Source organism: Oncorhynchus mykiss, chromosome 13, assembly GCF_013265735.2.
Source record: "Oncorhynchus mykiss isolate Arlee chromosome 13, USDA_OmykA_1.1, whole genome shotgun sequence".
Classification (NCBI taxonomy): domain Eukaryota; kingdom Metazoa; phylum Chordata; class Actinopteri; order Salmoniformes; family Salmonidae; genus Oncorhynchus; species Oncorhynchus mykiss.
In genome coordinates this window covers 43,197,467-43,220,614 of record NC_048577.1, presented here as the reverse complement: position 1 = coordinate 43,220,614, position 23,148 = coordinate 43,197,467, and the positions used below count along the sequence as shown (strand labels likewise).

Here is a 23,148-nt window from a genome sequence, read left to right as displayed (position 1 = left end):
ATTAATCATTTAATAAGTCTTGCTTTCCAACTTGACTGAAAGATTTATAAGAGGGGGGAGAGAGACATGCTAGAGGAAGCTGATACATGGGGAGATGAGTGTCATGGTGGCTGTATGGAGGGATGTGTAAACTGACAGACAGAGGGACAGAGATACTGAGAATCATGAGTAAGGTGTACATTCACAGGCATGTGCTTTTGCTCCAAAATAATTATTTGGCTATCCTCATAGGATAACCTTTTTGGTTCCAGGTAGAACTCTTTGGTGTTCTATGTAGAACCCTCTATGAAAAGGGTTTTACATGGAACTCAAAAAGGTTCTACCTGGAACCAAAAGGGTTCTACCTGGAATCGAAAAGGGTTCTTCAAAGAGTTCTCATATGGGGACAATTGAATAACCCTTCTAGGTTCTCGATAGCACCTTTTTTATAAGAGTGTATGTCTCCCATGTTCATTCCCACAACTATTTCCTAACCATAGTATAATAGAATAATGTCCCTGACAGACTGTTTAGGTTGACTCCATTGGTCCTACTGGGCCCGGGCAAAATTACATCTTGAGGTTAATGCTTGGGAGACAATCTCTATATGAATAGAGCACAGTAACCTAGCTACAGATTCTCTGGGCTCACACTATGGAGGTCTCTCACAGAAAGTAAGGGCACCATGTGGTATTTAAATGTATTAAAATGGAGGAACGCAGGGTACCAGAACCAGTCACAGATCTGGTGGAGAACAGAAGCAACCGGAGCCCTGGGCCTGGACTGTGGTGCTGTGGTCTGTAAGGTGCTGTGGAGAGCCAGCAGTGTGGGTACCATGTTGCAACTCAAGGTATCATGTTGCCCTGCTTCCTGGGCTGCCACCTCTCACCCACGGTCCTAGCTCCTTCCACCTCTGTCAAGCTGAGCTCCCAGACAGAGAGAGAGAGGGAGAGGAAGAGGAGAGGGAGGAGGAGACAGAGTGAGAGACGGGGTGTAAGGGAGACAGGGAGACTGCAGCCCTGTCCAGTAGACTGAGCAGACAGACTCAGTATGTCTTGCCAGTAAAAGCGATTGAACGTTACTGGAACATAAATATATCAGGGAAATGGAAAACGAAAGATTGAGGGGGTACAGGGGAGATGACAAATCTTCAAAATGACAGGAGGGAGAGAAAGAAAGAGAGGGGGAGGGGTACAGAGCACACAAGGGCAGAGAAAGGAAGACTCATCCCCAAATTTGTGAGATTGGCATTTTTTTTAATTAATACTCAACACGTAATTTTTGTTCATCATGTACAAAGAGAAATAAGTCATGTTTTAGCACTTATCGTTGAAGATATCAGTATTATCCTTATTAGAGGTACCATGATGATTTTTTTTGTGCAAATATCCAATGACTTTATTCATTTGTTATTGTGGTTAATTTAATCATTTCCATACAAAAAAAAATTTAAGGAATGAGTTTAAATGTTTTCTCAAATATTCATATTTACACAATCTGTACAATTCTTTATTTGTATATAATTTTCTGTTTGTATAATGGTGTAAAAATGGTGTAACATTTCAAAGAAAGGGCCACAAAAGGAGAAATAATGGCCCACAATAATATGTATACAGTTGATACTATTCATGTTACATTTCACCTACTCATGGTTAATTCAATCAGGATATTCAGCTTCGGTAAAGAAAGATCACAAACTTGCCCTAAAACGCAGGCTGTCTGTACACACTCTCAGCAATGAATATTTTTTATAAAATACATTTTGCAACAACCCCTTAACCAATGTTACCCACATTTACTATAACATGTGTCCTGTTATGAATCTTAATCATGAAGACAAAAGAAAATCTAACCGTTGTACAGGTTATATGCTGAAATAAACACGCGCCCACAACTGATCAACCATTCGAGCATACACACAAAAACACACACAGTGCACCACTTTCATTCAATCTACAAGAAATGAGAGCGCAACAAAAAAGGCATCAAGTTGCAATGTTAACCCTTAATAGGCCTGTAACCAATCACTGTGTTCACAATGTAATAATTGTAATACTATTACTATCAACGTTTATATTGTTATACAAATGAAATAGTTCAAAAACTGTAAGTCCTTTTCATCAATAGGCAAAATATTATAATAAAAACACAATGGAACCAGTGTTGTTTATTCAACTTTGAAATACAGGAATAAACCAGTGTTGTAGATGTAGTGATGTTTGTTATCATATTAGATCAATGTGTTCCAGCTGGAGTATCCACCCAATAGCATCGGCCTGTTCTACAGTCCACTACCATGGCAGAGCATTTCCTTGCTTTGGCTGATGTGACATTGCATTTAGCTTCATACCCCATTTAAACAAATGTGTATGTGTACTGACATGCTTGTGCAGAGTGGAACTGGGACCACAAGGCCTTGGGGGAAAAAAACCCTGCTGGCTGTTTCTCACTTGCTGTCCGTAGAGTAGCTGTGGTAAAGGGTACGACAGTATCAGTTTATTCCACCCTGTCCAACCAGTGAAAAAAACAGTTAAGACCAGAGTGCCATTTTCAAGAAGAGTTCCTGACCATCCTTATCACAATGTTTGCCCGTACATTTAAAGGGATTCTTCCATTCAAGACTAATCAACACACCAGTAGATTCCAACACAAACACTCCAAGGGATCATGCAGTTTATTGCGATGAGTAAAAATCAACATGAGTTGCATAAAAAATATGCAGACCCAAACAGAGTGCAGTGAAAACACATCTTTCAATTTCAATTTTCAGAAAAAACCCTCTAGACATGAATCCATTTGAATGACAAATGCCAAGCTAAAATGATTTCTCCCAAAAAGTTGGAAAATAAACAGATCGAAAGTTACTGAAAGCAATAATGCTCAGACAAAAACTAGCAGATAAATAAAAAATGGCTTAGACAACATATATATCTCCTCACACATGCATACCAAACAGTTTGACACACAGTGGAGATTTGATCAAGGATAAATACATCACAAAGGATATCATTTTTTTCTCTGACAAGAACCCAAATGAACATAATGATGTCAACTCATTGCCTTGAATTACTTGATTCACCCTTCATTTCTAACCATCTGCACATTATGTTTAGGTGACGTGGATGAGAAACATTTCATCCTTCTATAAAGGGTTGAAAAACTGCATTTCCATTTCCTTTTGACCCCATCTGCACCACCATCCTCTGTTATTATGAGAGCAACACTGGGAAAAGTCCAATGTGTTGTGCCCAGTGCTACTGACACGTATCACTGAAGATATCAGTATTATCCTTATTAAAGATACACAGAATGAGGAGGAAGAGTCAGGCCTGTGTAGTGTAGGCTCTATCAACACCAGTGCAGTCGGCATCAGATCCCAGTTGAATAAAGGGCAACATAACACAAATGATCTTGCAGTCAATTACTTAATTAATGAGGATTGCTTAAATGAAGGATCACAATATACAGTCTCTATATGCAAAAGCCATCTACTGGTATGTATACATGTGATACTGTATTACATAAACGTATAGATAATTGTGTGTGTCCCGTAAAAGCATGAAGAGTAGCCTATCTTAAAAGAGAATCTAACACAATTCAAGGGAAACTTAGCAAAGACTCTTAAACTAAACGTTCCCCCTTATCACCAGACGTCTACACTAAATTATCCTCAATTTCCAACACTTTACTGAAAATAAGAAAAAGCATATTCTAAAAATAATATTTATATTTATTGGTGAACTTTTGTAATTAAGTAAATATGAGATTTAAAGCAAATAAAAGGTTCAATCATGTCACTTATCATTATTAATCATATTTGTCTTAACTATATTTTCCATATTTTTGTTTTTGTATTTTTATGTTTTTATTACCATTTTGTTTATTTCTTAAATTGTTGTAAAACATATTGAAATTTACATCCTGACTGTCTGCCTACTGTACAAAGGGAAAATAGTTTCAAAATATATTTACAGGGAAAATAGAGAACATACTAATGCTGACGTTGATTGATAATAACTCTCATTTCTTCCACTTCTTTTCCGTTGCTTCTTCAAACCTTCTGATACTGGACAACCATCCAGAATATGTGTATATAAAAAGTCCATTTGTGAAGTAATTCACAGGGGGGTGTTGACTCGGTTTGATTTAAGGCTAACTTGATGGGTTTCATCTTAATAGTATGGAGAGAGAAGTCGGTACTGACTAAATGAATAGGTTATCAACAGGTCTAGGAAAACAGCTGTTGTCACTCAATCATTTCCCCTCCATCTTCCACCTCCATATTACAGAGGTGCAGTCTGATCGTATTGGAAGTAGGAATGACTCAGCGCAATCTACTCCCTCAGCACCTTCAATCTCCATTCAGCACTGAAACACAATTTCCTGCAGCCCTTGAACTAATGACACCTCATACTAATTGAAGACAAAACCTTTCAATAACTGAAAGGCTCATGTGCTGTACAATATCTTGTGTCATCAGTCAGTTTCATATGATAAGGCATGTATTTCAGAAAGTCTGTGGGGGGGGGGGTACCGTGCAATATACAGGAGGAATGTCCCATTTGGAGACATCCTCACGACTCACATTCAGTCGTTCATCAATACCATTACCATCTTCTGTGGGCAACAACATCTTTTAAGAGGATTTGAGTTCAATTTAGAATTACAGAGCATACGCCTATAATACACATTAAACACTCTGACTGCCGTGAAGTAAAACTGCATTCACAAATGCTTCTTCAACGTGTCTCATAAGCCTGTATGGACCTTCCTCACTTCAGAGAGTGAACGCAACGGGTTTTACGAGATAAGTGGTGTGTTAAAAAGTGAGCCTAGGAGGCGGCTGGCTGTTTTCTAGGAACCTGGATCCAGAAGGGTTGATCAAATGCTTGTTAGATGAGGCACAGCAGTCTGACAGTATGTGTGGTGTTCTTTAGTATGGACGTGTGACAGGTTTATGAAGCACTTCCGATGGTATTGTAATGTCTGTGTAATAACGTCCACATCAAGTTAAGTGTTAGTTATTCAAACATGTTGTTGTCTTGAAACACACCACAGTCTCTCATCTGTAAATATCGACTTGGTTTCAGAGCAGCACGTTTTTTCCTTCGAGACAAGTGGATATCGTACACATCTTAACACCTTGTTCCCTACGTATCGTGCTGTTACATCACGCCCTGCTGAGCTCTCTGGGGTGCACATCATCTGGAGTCCTTTCAGGCTCGTCCTTCAGTCAGTATCTTCAGCCATCTGCTTCAGGACAAGACACGTCTTTCACAGTTGTTGACCAACAAAAGTTCAGAAGCAGGGTGTGAAACCTCTTGAAACCTCAAACAAAGAAGAACCGTTCAGTACTGTGCAAATGATGCCTTCCAGATCTTTCCGCAACCAGCAAATGAATGAATGAGCATGGACTGTATATCATTAAAACAAAAACAAGAGACCTAATGACTTTTCACTCAGTCCTTCAGGCTTGTTAGTTGAATTAGATAACAAGCTTCCTGCCACCATCGGGCAGACAAAGAATTTAACAAATATTAAACAGTATTGAAATATCAAAGGAACATAAAACAAACTCAAAGTCATAAGCACTTCATAATATCACTTTTGTTAATCACATTGTTAATAACATTATTGTTGTTTTACCCTGTTATTTCAGTAAGAATATCTTATTTTCATTTATGATTGAATGATCATAGCAAACAAGAGTCAAAGACAGTTGTTTGGGTGTAAGGGAGCAGAACAACTCACTTAGAAAAAAAGGTGCTATCTAGAACCTTAAAGGATTCTCCGGTTGTCCTCATAAAATAACTCTTTGAAGAATCGCTTTTGGTTACAGGTACAAAACCCTTTAGGATCCAGGTAGAACCTGTTCTACAAGAGGGTTCTACATGGAACCATAAAGGATTCTACCTGGAAACAAAAAGGGTTCTCCTATGGGGACAGCCACATAACCCTTTTGGAACCCTTTTCTCTAAGCGTGTAGATGCAAAAAGAGGGAGAGTTAGTGCAGGGGGTAAACACGGCCATCGTCTTCCAAAAAACTCATTTTCGGACGCTATCATCAACATGAGTCATGACAACATCTCCTTTCTCTAATAACACTTGACCAGATGGACACTTCCCTACTCACTCACATTCCCTTTTCATAATCACTCTGGAGGTGTGACTCTGAGCCATTTGGCTCAAACTTGCAATATCACATTGAGGTGTCACTTTTGTGTTCTTTTTGAGTGTATTGATGGCAAGGGCCAAATAAATAATAGAGTTAACATAACCCTACCCACGTGTCACCTCTTGTATTCATTGTTTTGTAACAAAATAACAGGGCATGAATGTCCCCATCTTCCCTTCTAACTCACCCTGCTCTCTTCTGTCAAATATTTTCACCATTCTGTCGTTAATCTTCTCTTCCCTGACTGTTCTCCTTCCTTGTTAAAAGTGTTGCGGTTGCAATGTGGACAGTAGTGCCTCATCATCCCTGACTTCCCGGGACTAATGCCATCCCTCTCTCCCTCCATGCCTCCCCACCTAGTCTCCTCTCTCACACGTCTGACTCTATGCTGGAGAGTTTCTCGTACACGTGCCCGTTGCTGCCATTGAACGGGCGCTGTATTGGCCCCACACCCAGCGTGGAGCCGTGGAGGTTCCCTCCCAGACACAGGTCCATAGGGAACCTGGGGGCCACGGTGGACATGACCCCAGAAGTGGCAGTCGCTGGCAAGAAAGATGTCACACCCACGGAGCCCCGGAAGTCACTTCGGCTGTTTTTTGGGGGCATCTGCTGCTGCTGCTGCTGTTGCTGTTGTTGCTTTTTCATGTAGTATTGTTTGGCACCATGCAAGAGACACTGGTCGTCACCAAAGGTTGGAATAAAGGGGTTTTGGTTGACCCTATCCGGGTAGAGAGATTTGGATAAGGAGTAGGTTCCTCCTCCACCGCCCTCCATCATGGCTCTTTCTCTGTCCCTCATGTCCCTCTCCCCCACTGAGCGGCGGTGAAGGCCCTCGCCACCTCGGAACAAGCCGAACGGCGACCCTGCTTCTTTGGCCATCTCACCACCGTAGAACAGAGGGTCTCTGTCTCGCTCCTTCTCCCTCTCTGAGCCTCCATGCCTCTCAAATATGTGGGCGAAGGGGCTAACACCCTCCATATAGCGCTCCTTCTCTTTTAAGCTAACACTTCTGGGAGGAGGCAACATCCCGCTCATTCCTGCACCCCCCATGCCCCCACCGCCCCCTCCTAGATCCCCCATGATCCCCCTGACTCCGACTGCCTCCTCTTTCTGAAGGTCTACGAAGGTGTCGCACGAGTGTTGCCGTCGGAGGGGCTTTCCAAAGCCGGCAGACTTCCTACGCTGGGCTTGAGATTGAGGCTGGGCGCCTCCACTTAACCCCACAGCCCCCATTCCTCCGCCTTTCCCACCCCCCATCTGTTCCAAGAGGTGGTTGTTGTCCTCACTGATGTCGTACAGGTTGCCTGTCTTTTTGCAGCCCTCGCAGCGCATGCAGGTGGCAGAGCTGGGACGGCTGTTCCCTCCACCCCCCGAGGATCCACAACTAACCCCTCCACCGTATCCGCCTCCCCTCTCCCCCGCCCCACTGCCATGCATCGACATCTGCTTGCCCCCTCCTCCGCTGGCACGGCAGTTTCGACACTCCCAGTCTCCTCCTGCCAACCCCGCCCCTGATGTGCCTCCCCCACTCTTAGACTCTGATTTCTTGGGTTTATTTTGTTTCAGGAAGTCGTCCACTGACACCAAACTTGTACAGTTCCCCCCGCCGCCTCCACCCCCCCCTCCAGGACCGTCTGTCAGATCCACATGTTCCCATTGGGGGACACCATCTTTGGGGCGGAACTGGTCCAAATAGAAATCCCTCACACTCTCTTTGTCACGGAACAGGTAGGATGTGCTCCCTGCATTGCCGCTTCCTCCTCTTTTGCGTTCGGAGGCCAGTAGGGGCGGGGAGGAGGAGCGGTGGCCGTGGTAGTGGTGGTAGCCTGTGTGGTAGGGCTTTCTCCGGTAGCCCAGCTCAATCTCATCCAGCTCTCGTCTCGACTTGGCAGAGGCGGGCCTCTTTTTCAGGCTGTCGCGATACTGCTTACGCTTTTTAGCGTTGCCCTCCAGGTTCCCGTAGGTGACCGTGTGAGTGGAGATGTCTGAAACATCTGAACGGATGTTTCCGTCATCCTCTCTGCCCCCTCCCCCACAGTACCTGTCGTGCCCGGGGATGTAACCTGAGCTAGAGGCCCCTCCCTTGAAGGAGAACTTTCCGTACAGATCTGACAGTCCCGATTTGAAGCCCGGCCCGGAGGGTGGGTTCTGACTGGCAATCAGGTCAAACTTACTCATGTTCCTGTGGGTCAGGGCAGAGCGTGGCTGGGTGGTGAAGATGGGTGCCACTCCTCCACCTAAACTGTCACAGTCAAACATGCCCCCTTCCAGAGAGCTGTTGCTGCCCAGGCTGTGGGGTCTGTTAAGTGGCGGGCCGCTGAGCCCCAGGGCAGAGCCTCCATGGTGGTGCAGGTAGTGGTCCTGGTACAGGTTGCTGTCCTTCAGGTGGAGGTTCCCGAATGTCCTCTCCACCTCGTTGATGTAGTCGCTGAACATGTTATCCTCCGGCAAGTATGGAGGCTTGCAGTCCGAGTGACCTGCCAGGCTGCGGCGGTGCTCGGAGATGTCGTAGACGGATGACTCACGACGGATGAAGTCCAGGGCACTGTGGGGTGAGCCGTTAACCCCGGACAGGGAGGCCATGTTCTTAGCGGTTCGGAGCAGACGCAGGATGTTGGATTGGGTGTTGTTCATGGTGACCGATGGAGAGTCGAGAGCTGAGCTGCTCTTCTCCTCGATCTGAACCCCGTGGATGCAGCTGTAGATGCCCTGTGAGTGAAGAGGGTCATTAAGCAGCATTAGAGAGGGTAAGGGAGAGTCAGAGGCAGAATAAAGGAGAACTAAAAATAGGGCTTCTAAGAGTAGACTGAGGAGAATGAGAGGGAAACAGAGACTGATAAATAACACAGGCATGTACATAGCCTATGCAACAGTTGAACATTAGACCGTGGAACATAATAATATCTACACTACTGGTCAAAAGTTTAAGGACACCTACTCATTCAAGGGTTTTTCTTAATATTTATATTTTCTACATTGTAGAATAATAGTGAAGACGTCAAAACTATGAAATAGCACATATGGAATCATGTAGTAACCAAAATGTGTTAAACAAATCAAAATATATTTTATATTTGAGGTTCTTCAAATAGCCACCTTTTGCCTTGATGACAGCTTGGCACACTCTTGCCATTCTCTCAACCAGCTTCACCTGGAATGCTTTTCCAACAGTCTTAAAGGAGTTCCCACATATGCTGAGCATTTGTTGGCTGCTTTTTCTTCACTCTGCGGTCCAACTCATCCCAAACCATCTCAATTTGCTTGAGGTCTGGTGATTGTGGAGGCCAGGTCATCTGATACAGCACTCCATCATTCTCCTTCTTGGTAAAATAGCCCTTACACATCCTGGAGTGGTATTGGATCATTGTCCTGTTTAAAAACAAATGATAGTCCCACTAAGCACAAACCAGATGGGATGTCGTATCGCTGCAGAATGCTGTGGTAGCCAAGCTGGTTAAGAGTGCCTTGAATTCTAAATAAATCACAGACAGTGTCACCAGCAAAGCACCCCCACACCATAACACCTCCTCCTCCATGCTTTACTGTGGGAACAACACATGCGAAGATCATCCGTTCCCCCACACTGCGTCTCACAGAGACATGGCGGTTGAAACCAAAAATCTCAAATTTGCACTCCAGACCAAAGGACAGATTTCCACCGGTCTAATGTCCATTGCTCGTGTTTCTTGGCCCAAGCAAGTCTCTTCTTCTTATTGATGTCCTTTAGTAGTGGTTTCTTTGCAGCAATTAAACCATGAAGGCCTGATTCACACAGTCTCCTCTGAACAGTTGATGTTGAGATGTGTCTGTTACGTGAACTCTGTGAAGCATTTATTTGGGCTGCAATCTCTGAGCCTGGTAAACTCTAATGAACATATCCTATGCAGCAGAGGTAACTCTGGGTATTCCATTCCTGTGGCGGTCCTCATGAGAGCCAGTTTCATCATAGTGCTTTTAAAGTTCTTGAAATGTTCCATATTGACTGACCTTCATGTCTTAAAGTAATGATGGACTGTCATTTCTCTTTGCTTATTTGAGCTGTTCTTGCCATAATATGGACTTGGTCTTTTACCAAATAGGGCTATCTTCTGTATGCCACCCCTACCTTGTCAAAACACAACTGATTGGCTCAAACACATTAAGAAGGAAAGAATTTCCACAAATTAACTTTTAGGAAGGCACACCTGATAATTGAAATGCCTTCCAGGTGACTACCTCATGAAGCTGGGTGAGAGAATGCCAAGCGTGTGCAAAGCTGTCATCAAGGCAAAGGGTGGCTATTTGAAGAATCTCAAATATAAAATATATTTTGATTTGTTTAACACTTTTTTGTGTTAACTCACTACATGATTCCATGTGTGTTATTTCATAGTTTTGAGGTCTTCACTATTATTCTACAATGTAGAAAATATTAAAAATAATGAGCAGGTGTTCTAAAACTTTGGACCGGTAGTGTAAACAGAGATAAGTCAAGTGTCCACTTCTAGTCTGGATTTGACTCCTTGTTTATTGTTTCTCCATTAAGTGGTAAAATACAGATTCACATGGACTGAATGTAATACATCTAACGTATTTCTACTGTATGTGGGTATACGAGACAGGAGAGCGAGAGAAAGTAGGAGAGAGGAGAGGATGGGGAGATGATTGATAATGACAGAGATGCAGTAAAGCCCTGTGGGTCTCAGCGGTCAATACCTTCAATCAATGTGATTAGAATTCAGCTGAACAATACCCCGTGGCAGTTAATAAATACCCCCGGCATCGACTGTAGACCTCCATAACATAAACCTCCAGAGAGAGGATGAGGCCATGAAACACTGACATAATGATGACAGAAAGACAAACCGTGCTATTTGCATCCTGTGATGTATAATACGATATTGAAATACAAATGAATGGAGAGTGGGGTGAACGAGGTGTGACAGATGGATGAGTGGGATCAAATCAATCTCAACCAATGATTTTTAAAACATTTTGTCTGGGAAATGACAGCAGAGGTAATAGGACCCTTTGGCCGCCATTAAAGGTCAAAGGTGTACTGGCCAATGGCAATGATTCCTTAACAGGGTAATTTTCATGTCATCTGTCCTCTCTCTCAGCCTTGATGCCATGACAACCATGATGCCAACCTTGTTCCTTGTCAACTCTTTCATCAGCGAAACAGCGCCCCTCTGTCTCTGTATGTGTAGGTCATCTACAGTATCTGATGCTGTCTGGTCATAAAGAGTATGACATTGTTGCCGCCCTTAGCATTGAATGCAATGGAAGCCAGCGAGCATTTTTCCTTCCTTGATAAAAAAAACAACATATAAAATAATAGCCAATCAGTGTTGAGGTAAACTGAGTGAGCTCAAATGTGAATGGTCCTGGGCCACCAAAACAAAGTGTCAAGGGAAGCCAGTTTGGATTTGGCTTCACACCAATCACATCACATCGAGAGCAATATGTCATTGACAGAAACAACTTGAATTGTTGCATCTCGTTGTGTTGTTGTCTTCCGGTGTCTAGCAAGCTAAAATTGTCCCTTTTCTAAACTAGCCATGGATGGAGATAGGGATTTGGACTTGTGGTTTTACTTAATCTCCGTACTAGTCAATGAATATACAGTGATTCTGATCCAACCATAAATTCATACATTGTTGTGCCCCTGAACTGAGAGGATGGAAGTTCAATATGTAGCAAGACGTAGTAGGCTAATGTTAACTAGCTAACGTTAGCTAACGAAGTTGGGCTAGCGAGCAAGCATTTTAGCCAGATAGTGTAGGACAACATAAACTAAAAGTGTGTACTGTATGTCATAGACTGTTTCGTCAACATGAAAGAGAGGAGGATGGCATTGGCGTTTCTCTACACACACAAATCTGAATTGTGGACAGCCACATCATATTTATCTTCTGTTGATTGGACTAAATCGTTTTTGGTATCTTTTAGTTGTCACTGTATTAGACTAAGCAGAGGTGATTTGATGGTGTTGAAATGTTGACGTGTAAATGGTGCTGGAATAGTGGAGGCAGCTCCTGTTTTTCTTTGTGACTTGCGGGAACTCTACGTGGTTCTAAATCAATAGTCGTTTAGTAGTCTGAAAATGTTGAAAACATTAACTTGCTTGACCATGCTGCAGGTCATGTAGCTTTTTGTTACATTCAATATGCTTTGTGGACTTTACCAGACAGATGTTGCTCTCTGGTTTTGTGATGAAACAAAGGTGTGATTGAATTTATTCTGCCACTGTGTCTTCTTATTGTCTCGGTTTTAGGCCTATATCACAGTGGCAAGGCATGTGAACTAACAAGTTATAGAGCAAACGCAATTATCACAACACATAGGTTGTAATGTGGCTTTTTTTTCTGGCTTGGCTTCCCCAGTGATTTTACCCACGCACCGCTACTGACTCTCTCATATTCTCTGTGACATGCTGTCCTTGTGTTTACTCAACCCTCAACCCTTGGCAATGTTAGACGACATCATGTGTGCTCCGTTTGAGCTGTTAGCAGAGATGAATCAACAAAACAACAGAATGCCTTCGCATCATCAATGGTGCTTCATACTCAACTGAGATACTCCACATGCCCACATAAAGTAAACATTCCCAGACTGTCTCTGGGAGTATTTGGGCAAGGACGTGTGAATGGTAATAGCTCTGGCCCGAGCCTTAGAAATGTAAAGTCATGGAGGCACCTACAATCTATACATTATTACAAGAGTGTACATGTGGTTTCAAAATCAACGATTCACTAGCTGCCCTGTCCTTGAGTAGCCTATATGTGGCTTTATTGCAAATAATACTACCATGTGATCATTTAAAGATGCAGCAATTAGGTTTAATATATTTACAGTACTTATCTAAACTCTTAGCTAACGTCATTAGATGGTTTCCTAAATCAGTGTGATGAATTAGTTAGTGAATTAGTTACAGTGTTACTACCTCGGCTAACGAAGCCCTGCTTACTGTTTTTCACCAGCGCAGAGGAAACTGTAACCAAGGGCTTGGACACTAGACTCCAGTCAGCTGTGACAGATTTCTCATTCTTACAGTGCTGATCTTAAATGTTAATTGCGGTAATAATAATAACGTTTATTGGAGTATGCCGTGAAATTAAGAAACAGTTTCAATCCAGTGGCACAGGGAAAGGGGCGTCAACGGAAAATATCAAACTAAATGAGAATGAACCAATGTGAAGCCTTACCCCAGGATTGAGAAAAGAGAATAAACCATCCTTTCCCTCACATCGGTAACAATGATTTGTTTTTTATTTATTACGACCCAAATTACGGCGTGCCGTGTAAGGGCACGGGACAAAGACCAAACAAACGCGTACACAAAACACGGTGTTGAAACCCAAACAAAAGAGCGAGGAGCACCTGTAATAAATACACAAGCACACAATGATTATCACACGGGACGAGACTTGTAATCATCTACGCAATGCACAAGGGCACGAAAGCCCAAAACACACAGCACAGGTACTCACACGCACCAACGGACATTGGAACAATAATGGACAGCCCAATGGAAACCAAAGGGTACATATATACAAATACTAATCAGTGGGCCAGGTGTGAGTGATGAAAGTTCCGGAGGGATCAGTGACAATTGTTGTTTAATTGACCCTTGAAAATCTGGTATGTGGTGATGAATTCTAATAAATAAACATATTGAGGGTTGTTTCCTCTGAATATTCTGGAGGTGGTATATAGAACCTAAAAGGGATCTTCGGCTGTCCCCATAGGAGAACCCTTTGAAGAACCCTTTTTGGTTCCAGGTAGAACCTTTTTGAGTTCCAAAGACCCCAAAAGAGTTCTACCTGGAGCCAAAAAGGGTTCTGACTGGAACTAAAACGGGTTCTCCTATAGGGACAGCCGGAGAGGCCTTCTGGAACATTTTTTTCTAAGATTGAACTGTATTCAAGGGTCACATCCAGATATTTACCGTCACAACAACTAGGAAATAATATCATGAATACATGTCATAATGGAACCTCACACAAATACAAACATTCATTTTCCTCATTCTCATTCTCATACAAATGCTAATGGTTTAATCATCAACGCTTACTGACCAATCTGTCTTTGGAATGACAAGCCAACTGTCATGGATACACACCCAAACAACACACTGACAAACACATACTAAAATTGACACTATAACACTAGACACAAAATAATCAACTGTTTTTCCTCTGCCCTGGTTTTCAAATGAAACGAGCAATGGATTGTGTGGCACTGTCGTACATGAGCCACGTGGTTAACCCCGAGCGTTTCACCTTGGTGAGTTACACTGGAGCCATGTCAAAACAGTTGGACTGCAAATCAAATACCTCGGGGTGACTTTGCTCCCAGGAGAACCAGTAATCTACCCTCATTTCTCTGGCTGAGTGAACAATTGATTTTGGCTCAACATTTTGTAAATATTTACCCCGGATGTGAAACGGGCATTAGCATCAAAACAAAAGAAGAAAGCTGTCTGTGTTCAAACTAAACTCAGAGTTTGGCATTGGTTGGCCACTGGGGACATAAACTACATGCTGATTTCTACTATCAGGGCCGATAAGCCTTCTACTTGACCAGGTTTCCTTATGGACTACCTTTTCCAAGAATAGAGCACTCTCATTTACTGGGTATTAGAGACAGTAAAGTTGAGGATGTGAGGTTGATGATGAAGGTCATAACTCTAAAAAGATGCCAAAGGGCGCAGATGCAGATCACAGGACCACAGGAAGAAAACCTAAGTGAAGAACAGCCATGTATGAATGTGTGCAGACAGTTACTATGGGTGTCTGAAGTGGACTGGCTCACCCTGCTGATGGAGAAGACGAAGCCTGGCTTGCCCGTGCAGTAGCCCATGAAGCAGAAGCGCAGTTGCCAGTAGAAGGCGTGCTCGGCGATGAAGGTGATGAGCGACAGAGCCATGGCCGCCCCCAGCATGTAGAAGACGCCGGCCATGTTGTCCACGTCCAGCTGGCTGCTCATCACCTCGTTCTTCTCATGGTGGCAGATCCCCGTCAGCCACATGGCCTCCAGCTCCTCCATGTCACCTGGAGAGAGGGACAGGATGGAGGGAGGAGTCAAGGAAGAGTGGGGACGGGAATAGGAGGGAGAGCGGGAACAGGCGGATGGAGGGAGGGGTGGGGACAGGGTATGGAGAAGGAGGGAGGAGTGGAGGGAGAGAAAGGAGGGAGTAGGAGAAGGGTGTGGAGAAGGGAGGACATGATGTAGCAAGAGGATAAATATTGGAACGGGAGATTTATGCAAAGTGAGCAGAGAAAAGGTATAGGGATGAGGGTTAGGGAAAGACAATTGAAAATATAGGTCTGAAAATGATACCTAAAACTGTAGAGGACAAATACTTAAAGGCTAATGCATGCAAGCCTTTGGTGGCAATTTAATGAATACAATTTTAGAATACATCCCAGTTTTCATATTCATGACAGGACACTTCAGATTCAGCAAATAGACCCATGTGTGCGCGTGAGTATATGGAAATATCAGTGTGCGTGCATGATATGTGTGTCTACGTGTCCAGCCATGTCCCAGAGTCTCTATCTGTCTCTTTGTGGGTCACCTTGTGTAACATCAGCAGCAGTTAGTTCTGGCGGACCGTGCATGAACACGCACGCACGCACGCGCACACACACACACACACACACACACACACACACACACACACACACACACACACACACACACACACACACACACACACACACACACACACACACACACACACACACACACACACACACACACACACACACACACACACACACACACACACAGAGATGATCAAACACAGGGCCCACTGCCTGCTGCGCCTGCGTGGCTCCTGGACGACAAGGGCGACTGGTGTGAGAGATGGGGCTCGGTGGCGTCTGCGAGACCAGAGCTCCCTGGGGCCCTAGGCATTCTCCTATGCTCTAAGTGACTGTCTGCGAGCCTCATCATCAAACCAGCCAGGCCCCCGTCTGCACGCGTCATAGGCCCCTGGTCTCTCAGCACGTGAGGATCGCTTTCTCCATCTAGGTCACACTGAGAGGAGTGCATGTTGGGGCGTGTCAATGTGACATTGAGGGCCACTTGCTAAGTTTTGGCTGGCTGTACACAGGGGACAGCACAAGATGATGACCCATATTCACACATTCACACACGATAAATTCTACAAGAAACTGTATACTATACAGATACACAATAACGTATTGTCACCGATCCCTAAATACAGAAAACACACTCCTTATACAAAGCTTTCAAACACACCTGTACATTCAGTAGGCAGACACAGAGACCGACACACACAGTCTTCGTAGGGCTGACCCACATTCACACACACCCCTTGTCCACAGAGTGTAGAATACACCAGCAGCTTTACTGGCACCTCTAACTAGGACACTATAGTGGGGCCTGGAGGGGCCTTGGTCCAGGATCCTCAAGACAGGCTGGAACACACCCAGATAAAGTGGCTCCAGCACAGACAAGCTGCAGAGAGAAAAACGACTTCTATATGGCTTTGAATGCAGCTCTGACTGGTGCTCAAACAAGGTGGGACACAGCCTTACTATACAACATATAACATACATACACAATACCTGTAGGATTGTGTGTTCTATATTTTAGCCAGTTGGCAAGTATGCCAAAAGTACACAGTCAGCTACAATTCCATGGGGGAAAATTACGACAGCACACTCAAATAATTTCCCAATCTTTTTGTTTTATTGCATTTCTCTTCAGATGAAGGCAAGTAATCTGACCGGAAAAACCTGGCTGTTTTCCATCAAAGAACCCCGTTAAAACCCTCAGTAAAATGGTACGACTCCCTAGCTGAAATACATGACGTCAAACTGTATGTAATTCTAACTGAGGGCTAATCTCACCGTCTCCAAAGAGCTGAAGGATGGCCAGGTCGACGTGTCTCTTCCAGCCAGACTCTTTCTGGATGGCGATGCCGTAGCCCGTGGAGGCAAACACCTTCCCACTGCCGATGGTCACCAACTTACAGCCCTCGTCCCTCCCGGCCATGTAGTTCAGCACTGCTGCGTCGTAGATGAAGGCGTCCAGTTTACTAACGAGAGAATTTACAGTAATCACTTCTGGCCTAGCTTTACACTGTAACTACTCATCCCAATTAACCTGCTAAGTAGCCCTAATGTTGTGATAAGGATAATAGACTTCTGCCTGCTTTGCCAAGGGCTACAGTTGTCACATACTGTATAATGGTATACACTGTTGTGCTGGGAAATGAATAAAACCAGAGCTTTAAATGAGAAACAAGGAGAATAATTAAACTAAGATATTAAAAAATACATAAAAGAAAATAGAATACATGTTCACCTATTCCCCCAGTCTAAGGCCCCATTCCCCCAGTCTAAGGCCCCATTGCCTCATTCCCCCAGTCTAAGGCCCCATTCCCTCATTCCCCCAGTCTAAGGCCCCATTCCCCCAACCTAAGGCCCCATTCCCTCATTCCCCCAATCTAAGGCTGGCCCATTCCCTCAGTCTAAGGCGCCATTCCCCTTATTCCCCCAGTCTAAGACCCCATTCCCTCATTCCCCCAGTCTAAGGCCCCATTCCCCCAGTCTAAGGCCCCATTCCCTCATTCCCCCAGTCTAAGGCCTCATTCCGTCATTCCCCCAGTCTAAGGCCTCATTCCCTCATTCCCCCAGTCTAAGGCCCCATTCCCCCAGTCTAAGGCCCCGTTCCCCTTATTCCCCCAGTCTAAGGCCCCATTCCCTCAGTCTAAGGCCCCGTTCCCCTTATTCCCCCAGTCTAAGGCCCCATTCCCTCATTCCCCCAGTCTAAGGCCCCATTCCCCCAGTCTAAGGCCCCATTCCCTCATTCCCCCAGTCTAAGGCCTCATTCCCTCATTCCCCCAGTCTAAGGCCCCATTCCCCCAGTCTAAGGCCCCATTCCCCTTATTCCCCCAGTCTAAGGCCCCATTCCCTCATTCCCCCAGTCTAAGGCCCCATTCCCCTTATTCCCCCAGTCTAAGGCCCCATTCCCTCATTCCCCCAGTCTAAGGCCCCATTCCCTCATTCCCCCAGTCCCTCATTCCCTCAGTCTAAGGCCCCATTTCACTTATTCCCCCAGTCTAAGGCCCCATTCCCTCATTCCCCCAGTCTAAGGCCCCATTCCCCCATTCCCCAAGTATAAGGCCCCATTCTCTCATTCCCCCAGTCTGAGGCCCCATTCCCACTCCTCACCCAGTCTAATGCCCCATTCCCCCTGCTCACCCAGTCTTCAGACCATAGAGGGCCTCATCCACATTCTTCTGGTGGAACTTGATCATGTAGCCATGCATCTCCTTGTAGTTGTTCTTGATGTTCCTTTCCGTGCTGCCGTTAGGGACCGTCCCAAACCGGAACGGAGGGGAGAAGTCATTGGGTCTCTGAAACTGAGGGGAGGAGATAGGGAGAGAGAGAGAGACACAGACGGGGCAAGAGAGAGAGAGAAGAGGTGTAGAAATAATGATGGCGTGAGGAAAGTGGTGGCAGGCAGAGGACAGAGTGAGAGATAGAAATCAAGGGAATCAAGGAAAGATGGACAGTGAGATGGAATGGAGGTGAGATAAGGAGAGGAGAGAGCTAGTAAGAAAGAGCGAGTAAAGGACAAATTAAGTTTAATGACAGGCCTTACCTTCTTGTCGCTGAGTCCAGACACCTGGTCCACATACTCCTCCTGGATCATGAAGGCTGCCAGGTTGGCAGTGTAGGAGGCCAGGAAGATGACAGCGAAGAAGGCCCACACCGACACCATGATCTTACTGGTCCAACCCTTGGGGTTCTGCACTGGGACAGAGTTGTTGAAGACCAGACCCCACAGCAGCCAGATGGCCTTGCCGATGGTGAAGGAGGGCCCTCCAGGCTCTGATGGAGAGACAGGTAGTGATCACAATGAGCAGTGGTCTCAGGGAGGTGTCTCAGTGTTGTAGTTATGTTGTGGTTAGCTGTAGGATCATGAAGCACAATGTGGCTAGGGAAGCTGGAGGAACACGAATGATTGGACCACGGTGCTGTGTCATTCTGATAAACACCTGTGTTGTAGTGCAGATGAGGCTTTAGTCCACTACTAAGTTTGCCTATTGTTGTTGAATATATGTGTGCTGTCACTACCACACAAGATTGAATCCATCATGATAATACTTTTTGGCACATCAGTTGTATTTACTGTTCTGTAAGTAGCCACCATAAGTATCACTAGTCCAACATTTGATCCAATTCGCACAAACACTGAATTCCCAAGACTACTGTATGATCAGCTAACAATAGCACTCCTACAATGCTTTAGGAAAGAGGGTCTTATTCTCCAGAACATGAAGGATGAGAGAGATTAAAAAAAGATATGGTCTCTAAATATAGTCCCGGCATGAATAGGATGGAGAGACGTTGATTATTTATTTTAAGCTGGGAGATTTAATAAAAACGGGCCCATCCCTGTCAGGCCTGACATGTGATTCCTGAGAATATGGAAATGCATGTAAAACACAGGGCCCACATTAAAATAGATGAAGATCCAGGGGAGGCGTGTTGAAATCAATGAGAAGAGACTTCACCTGCACTCGGCTCTGAGAGGTGAAGGAGGACAGGAGGAGGGGCTGGGGAGGAGGGTGATCAGGGTTTACTGGCTGCCATGTGGGAGTTGGGGAAGGTCACTGTGCAAAGCAGTGTGTGTGTGTGTATGTGTGTGTGTGTGTGTGTGTGTGTGTGTGTGTGTGTGTGTGTGTGAGAGAGAGAGAGAGAAAGAGAGAGAGAGAGAGACAAAGGGAGAGAGAGTGAATGAGCAAGTGACAGAATGAGGAAGAGAAAGAGAAAAATGTGTATGTGTGTGTGTGTATGCGCGTGTGTGTGTGTGTGTGTGAGAGAGAGAGAGAGAGAGAGAGAGAGAGAGAGAGAGAGAGAGAGAGAGAGAGACAAAGGGAGAGAGAGTGAATGAGCAAGTGACAGAATGAGGAAGAGAAAGAGAAAAATGTGTATGTGTGTGTGTGTATGCGCGTGTGTGCGATTGTGAGAGAGATGTTCGCGTCGGTGTGGAGCCAGACCCTCTCACCTCTACCGTCGGCCAGACAGCGGTTGTAGCCCACAGGGCTGAGGTACTCAAACACAAACACAGCAATCGCCGAAACCAGCAGCAGCATCACGAACATCATCACCCACACATCAGCACTGAAGGGCTCTGAGAGAGAGGCAGAGAGAGAGAGAAAGGCCAACGGAGGAAGGGCGAGTAAGATAAAAATATGCAAATGAAGAGTACACAGAGAAACAAAAAGTGAGTGAGATGGAGGCGAGGGAGAGGAAGTCAGAGAGAGTGGGAGTAAGAAAGAAAATATCGGAGGGGAATGAGACAGACAGAAAGAGAGAGATTTAAGCACATTATAATTCAGTCTCAGTGCACACTGGATGGAACATTTGGGTGATACTGTAAAGTTGGCAGCGTTGGCAGAGTTTGTTTGTGGGTCACACTCACCGAGGAAGGCAGAGGGCGAGACGGTGCCGTTGCTACGGGATACCATGACGCTGATGCCTGTCTCGATGAAGGGAACCGAGAAGTCAATGACCTCTGACCTCTCCTTGTTGATGGTGAGGGAGCCCACAGCCATGTGGGCCTTCTTCGTCTCCACCTGAGAGAGAGAGAGGTGGAGAGAGAGACGGTAGGGAGAGAGAAAGAGAAAGGTCAATTAGAGACAGTGTCTACACATCAAGAACAGTCCAAGTGGAGACTTGTGATCAACAGTGCGGGAGGGGAAGGAGAGAGAAACAGAACGAGGGAGAGAGAGACAGAACGAGGGAGAGAGAGAGACAGAACGAGGGAGGGATGGAGAAAGACAGAACAAGGGAGGGAGAGAGAGAACGAGGGAGGGAGGGAGAAAGACAACAAGGGAGGGAGAGAGAGAACGAGGGAGGGAGGGAGAGAGAGAACGAGGGAGGGGAGGGAGAGAGAGAACGAGGGAGGGAGGGAGAGAGAGAGAGAACGAGGGGGGAGGGAGACAGAACGAGGGAGGGAGAATTGGGTTAGCAGAGTGGGTCATGGCAGCTTGAAATAGCCACCCCATTGCCTCCTCCTCTCTCTCCTGCCTGCTTTCCATCCCTCCCTTCGTGCCCCTTCATCTCTCCAGGTATATTTAGCCCTAAATACCTGGGCCCTACAGCACCGGGGTAAAGTGGGACAGAACTGACTGAGTTAATAAGGTGTGAATGTGAATGACAGAGGGAGGGAAAGAGAGGGGGGGGGTGAGACTTTTTCATTTACCTGTGGTCTGTAGATTTGCGTGCCAAGGATTTGTTTGTGTTAGTGTGTGTGTGTCCCCCAGGGGGAGCAAGTCTGTCCAGCAGTGTACCCACTTCCTCTCTCTTTCCGTATTCTCCCTCCCACAGCTTGTACTCTCTCCGTTATGAAAGTGACCTGTGTGGGTGGTACTGAGAACGAGCGAGCGAGCGAGAACTCTTGCGTGTGTGTTCTGTGTTCACGTCTGTCGATGTTTGAAGCCAAACTCACGTAATCAAGAGTATTGCCTCAAATATTTTGGATTACGAGGATTAGTAGCTGCCTTCCCTCCATCAATGCCGACACCAGTGAGCAAAATGAAGTCAGCACAAAATGGAGAGGACCAACTTTAACCCTGCAGTGACTTCTTTCTCTCTTTTATGCACAGCTCTGGTGCATTGTGTAAGTCAAGAGGCATCTATGTGATCCATGCGGTCGTCGTGTGCAGATCTGGGATCATTAAGAGTGTGAGATACGCTTTGAATAAGAGAGTCTGCTAAATGGCTGAAATATATACTGTCAATGTGGATTATACTGTAGTAGGACAGTGGATATGTAGTCCTGTCTATGACAGTGGTTATGTAGTCCTGTCTATGACAGTGGATATGTAGTCCTGTCTATGACAGTGGATATGTAGTCCTGTCTATGACAGTGGATATGTAGTCCTGTCTATGACAGTGGATATGTAGTCCTGTCTATGACAGTGGATATGTAGTCCTGTCTATGACAGTGGTTATGTAGTCCTGTCTATGACAGTGGATATGTAGCCCTGTCTATGACAGTGGATATGTAGTCCTGTCTATGACAGTGGATATGTAGTCCTGTCTATGACAGTGGATATGTAGTCCTGTCTATGACAGTGGATATGTAGTCCTGTCTATGACAGTGGTTATGTAGTCCTGTCTATGACAGTGGATATGTAGTCCTGTCTATGACAGTGGATATGTAGTCCTGTCTATGACAGTGGATATGTAGTCCTGTCTATGACAGTGGATATGTAGTCCTATCTATGACAGTGGATATGCAGTCCTGTCTATGACAGTGGATATGTAGTCCTGTCTATGACAGTGGTTATGTAGTCCTGTCTATGACAGTGGATATGTAGTCCTGTCTATGACAGTGGATATGTAGTCCTATCTATGACAGTGGATATGCAGTCCTGTCTATGACAGTGGATATGTAGTCCTGTCTATGACAGTGGATATGAGGTCCTGTCTATGACAGTGGATATGTAGTCCTGTTTATGACAGTGGATATGTAGTCCTGTCTATGACAGTGGATATGTAGTCCTGACTATGACAGTGGATATGTAGTCCTGTCTATGACAGTGGATATGTAGTCCTGTCTATGACAGTGGAAGGTTATTCCAACCAGAACATCCTCTGCTACAGTAAACTCCCACTACGTATTTTTACCCACAGCCTTTGGGCTGTTACCAAGGTGAGGGGCAACATTAGAACTTTCCTGAAGTTAGAACCAAGTGGTAAACTAAAAACTCTGCTGCTCTCTGCCTCAGTGCAGCTGCTGCTACCGCTGTATATTAGAGCTGACAACAACCTTACCTTGGGACCAATGTCGTTTACGCATCATCCTTATAACACAAACTGGACTTCCATGGTAGACTGCTCTTTACCCTTGAGTGAGGTACTTAACCTGACTGACATTAGCTAATGCCCAGATGAACAAACTGGTGACATGGAAGTGGAAGAGGAACGTCTGTCTATAAGTCACTCAGAATGAGTTTT

At 45.1% G+C, this 23,148-nt stretch overlaps 1 protein-coding gene across 3 annotated transcripts in view; it reads right to left on the bottom strand.

Moving 5' to 3' along the window:
- Positions 1–1,214: 1,214 nt before the first annotated feature.
- The window catches only part of LOC110485181 (glutamate receptor ionotropic, NMDA 2B), a 139,610-nt gene continuing 117,676 nt past the window's right edge, over positions 1,215–23,148 (bottom strand). For all 3 annotated transcript variants that reach the window (XM_036941137.1, XM_036941139.1, XM_036941138.1), the window contains 7 exons: positions 20,606–20,759; positions 20,189–20,314; positions 18,779–19,008; positions 18,376–18,536; positions 17,020–17,207; positions 14,951–15,189; positions 1,215–8,863 (listed from right to left, as the gene is read on the bottom strand). In XM_036941137.1, coding sequence (XP_036797032.1) covers positions 6,524–8,863; positions 14,951–15,189; positions 17,020–17,207; positions 18,376–18,536; positions 18,779–19,008; positions 20,189–20,314; positions 20,606–20,759 — 3,438 coding nt within the window. In that variant the 3' untranslated portion in view covers positions 1,215–6,523. The remainder of the gene's footprint in view (positions 8,864–14,950; positions 15,190–17,019; positions 17,208–18,375; positions 18,537–18,778; positions 19,009–20,188; positions 20,315–20,605; positions 20,760–23,148) is intronic.